The 2,291-nt window shown below is 31.0% G+C and overlaps 1 protein-coding gene across 1 annotated transcript in view; it reads right to left on the bottom strand.

Annotated features, from left to right (window-relative positions):
• Window positions 1-671, bottom strand: part of LOC108379245 (uncharacterized) — a 7,047-nt gene extending 6,376 nt beyond the window's left edge. The window contains exon 1 of the mRNA XM_017635575.1: window positions 592-671. Within this exon, the coding sequence (XP_017491064.1) occupies window positions 592-623 (32 nt within the window). The 5' untranslated portion in view covers window positions 624-671. The remainder of the gene's footprint in view (window positions 1-591) is intronic.
• Window positions 672-2,291: the final 1,620 nt, after the last annotated feature.

Below are 2,291 nucleotides of genomic sequence, written 5' to 3'. Positions count from 1 at the left end.
TCTAAAAAATCAACTGACTAAATTAATCACTCACAGGTATTCTAAAGAAGAATAAACGTTGTGTTACCAAACAGGAAAGCAAATAGAAACAAAAATATATTTGGTTTCACCAAAAGTATGACTTTGGTGTCTTATGTCTCAGCACCAAAAAGAGCAGTTCTTTTCCTATATTCGAAGCATTCGGCATCTACTTTCGACACCCAAAACAAAACCAACTCAGAAATAAATTTGCATTACAATCAAAGTAAGGGCGCAGTAGATACTTTGGACCAACTTGCACATAGTTTTACTTGCCGCAGAAAATAAAATAGATGGCCATTCACATTCTTCTGTAATTTGGTTGGCACTTGTGAAATAGCCGGATATGTTGTTTGAAAAAATTTGCATCCGACTTGGATGGTGCCAAAACAGAACATTACTCATATTTTAATTTTATTTTCATATAGTATGTGTCTTGAAGACACATGCTGGTAGGATTTGCAACTTGTTTATGTTGGTAAGATGAGGGTTAAGTACATACATATATGTACCTCACTCCCTTGAAATACCATGGACATGCAATGCTGTTCATTAAGTAGGAAATTTACTCACCAGCTTCTCCTTGGATGCCACAGTAATGTCATCGCGTCCTATAGCCGAAGAGGAGGTCTGCACTGCCAAAACATTCCAAGTATCCATCACTAGTTGGAGAGCAGTCGGTTAACACCTGAAAACGCAGAGAAATTTTACATTACTCCTTAGTTGGGAAAATGTTGTTTGGGGAACCACTTGGCGTATACGTAATCGAAATACATAGGTACGTGTGTATGCATGTATGTGCATTACACCTTATCACAGTAAAAATTTCAATTTGTTCCAAGCGATTTTGAACACATAATGGGAGAGTAAAAATTGTTTTCGGGTTTTTCCTATAACTTTTTGATTTGATGTTCGTTCGTAAGGGCATTAATCATCATATCGAATAAAAATTTTAAACAATTAATTTAATCCAAAACCGATTTCATTTCTCTCTAGAAAAAAGCCGAGTATGCAGTTTTTAGCCCATTCAATTTTAGTAAAATAATGTGCTAGTATGAGAAAGCTAGCAATTACCATTGATTTTTGGAAAATTTTTTTGTTGAAGGTGTCGCACATTTTTTCCATATAAAAAAATTATCGAACATTATTAGCGACAAAAAAAAAACATTTAAAAAATAGTTGCCCGTATTGTAAATACGTGTATATAGTTCATTCCATTTTCAAAAGTGAAGTGTGAGTTTGTAGAAATTAGCCTGTAGATATTCAGTCAAGTTTTATTTTTTAAGGGTTGCCAGCTGTTAAATAATTGAATACAAATTATTTAATAAGTTAAATGAATTAGTAATTACAATATGGATATCAATCGACATGGTTTTGAAAATAATTTACTTCTAAACTAAACATATAAGGGTTGCCACCTCTTCAAACAATTAAATTCAATGTAATTAATGGATTTGGGTAACTGAAATATGTATAATAACATTGGTGTCAAATGAACAAATTTATAATATTTAGCAAAAAAAAACAAGTAAATTCCTGAAACCTTAAAGTTAATTTAAGGGTCCAGTAATAAAATAACAAATAAGATGCCGTAACCCTTTCGTTTGATATAAATATTTTAATATTTCATATATGTACGTATACAGGTTATGAAAAGTTTAATTAAATTCGATTTGCAAACAGGTGGCGACCATCTTCAAAATATACCTATGCAAGCAATGACCTTAAACCTCTTTCGTCTGACTCCCATATATATGGTGATATGTATTTCAGTCACCTAATTCCATAAATTAATATGGAATTTCATTGTTTAAACAGGTGGCAACCCTCCCACATTTAGTTAGGAAATCAACTCTTTCCACCTCCATTTAGATTGATACCCATCTTTTAATAATTAATTTAACTTATTAAATAATTTCAATTAGATCTTTTAACAGGTGGTAACTCTTTTCAAAAAATTAGACCTTTCTTACACATTTAAAAGATAAGGCATTTAATGTGCCGTCTCATTTTAGAAAATCGGCCGAATGGTGCAGATCTAATGGCATTAACAAAAAATGAAAAAAAAATATTTGATGCATCTGCCAAAACCGCATTATTTCGTAAAGTGCAAAAAAGTGGCATATTTTTATTTTATTTTTCTACAGATAAAAGCCGTACTTTTGATTTATGGTATAAAACAAAACATGATTTTACATGATTTTTAGATTTACTCCTTTAAACTTAAGCAATATTTTTATTTTCAACAAAATAAATTTGACTTTAATATATAG

This window comes from Rhagoletis zephyria, unplaced genomic scaffold (genome assembly GCF_001687245.7).
Source record: "Rhagoletis zephyria isolate East Lansing unplaced genomic scaffold, Rhagoletis_zephyria_1.1 Rzeph_scaffold_15946, whole genome shotgun sequence".
NCBI lineage: Eukaryota > Metazoa > Arthropoda > Insecta > Diptera > Tephritidae > Rhagoletis > Rhagoletis zephyria.
The sequence above is the reverse complement of the archived record's forward strand: the minus strand, read 5'-3'. Positions and strand labels throughout refer to the sequence as shown.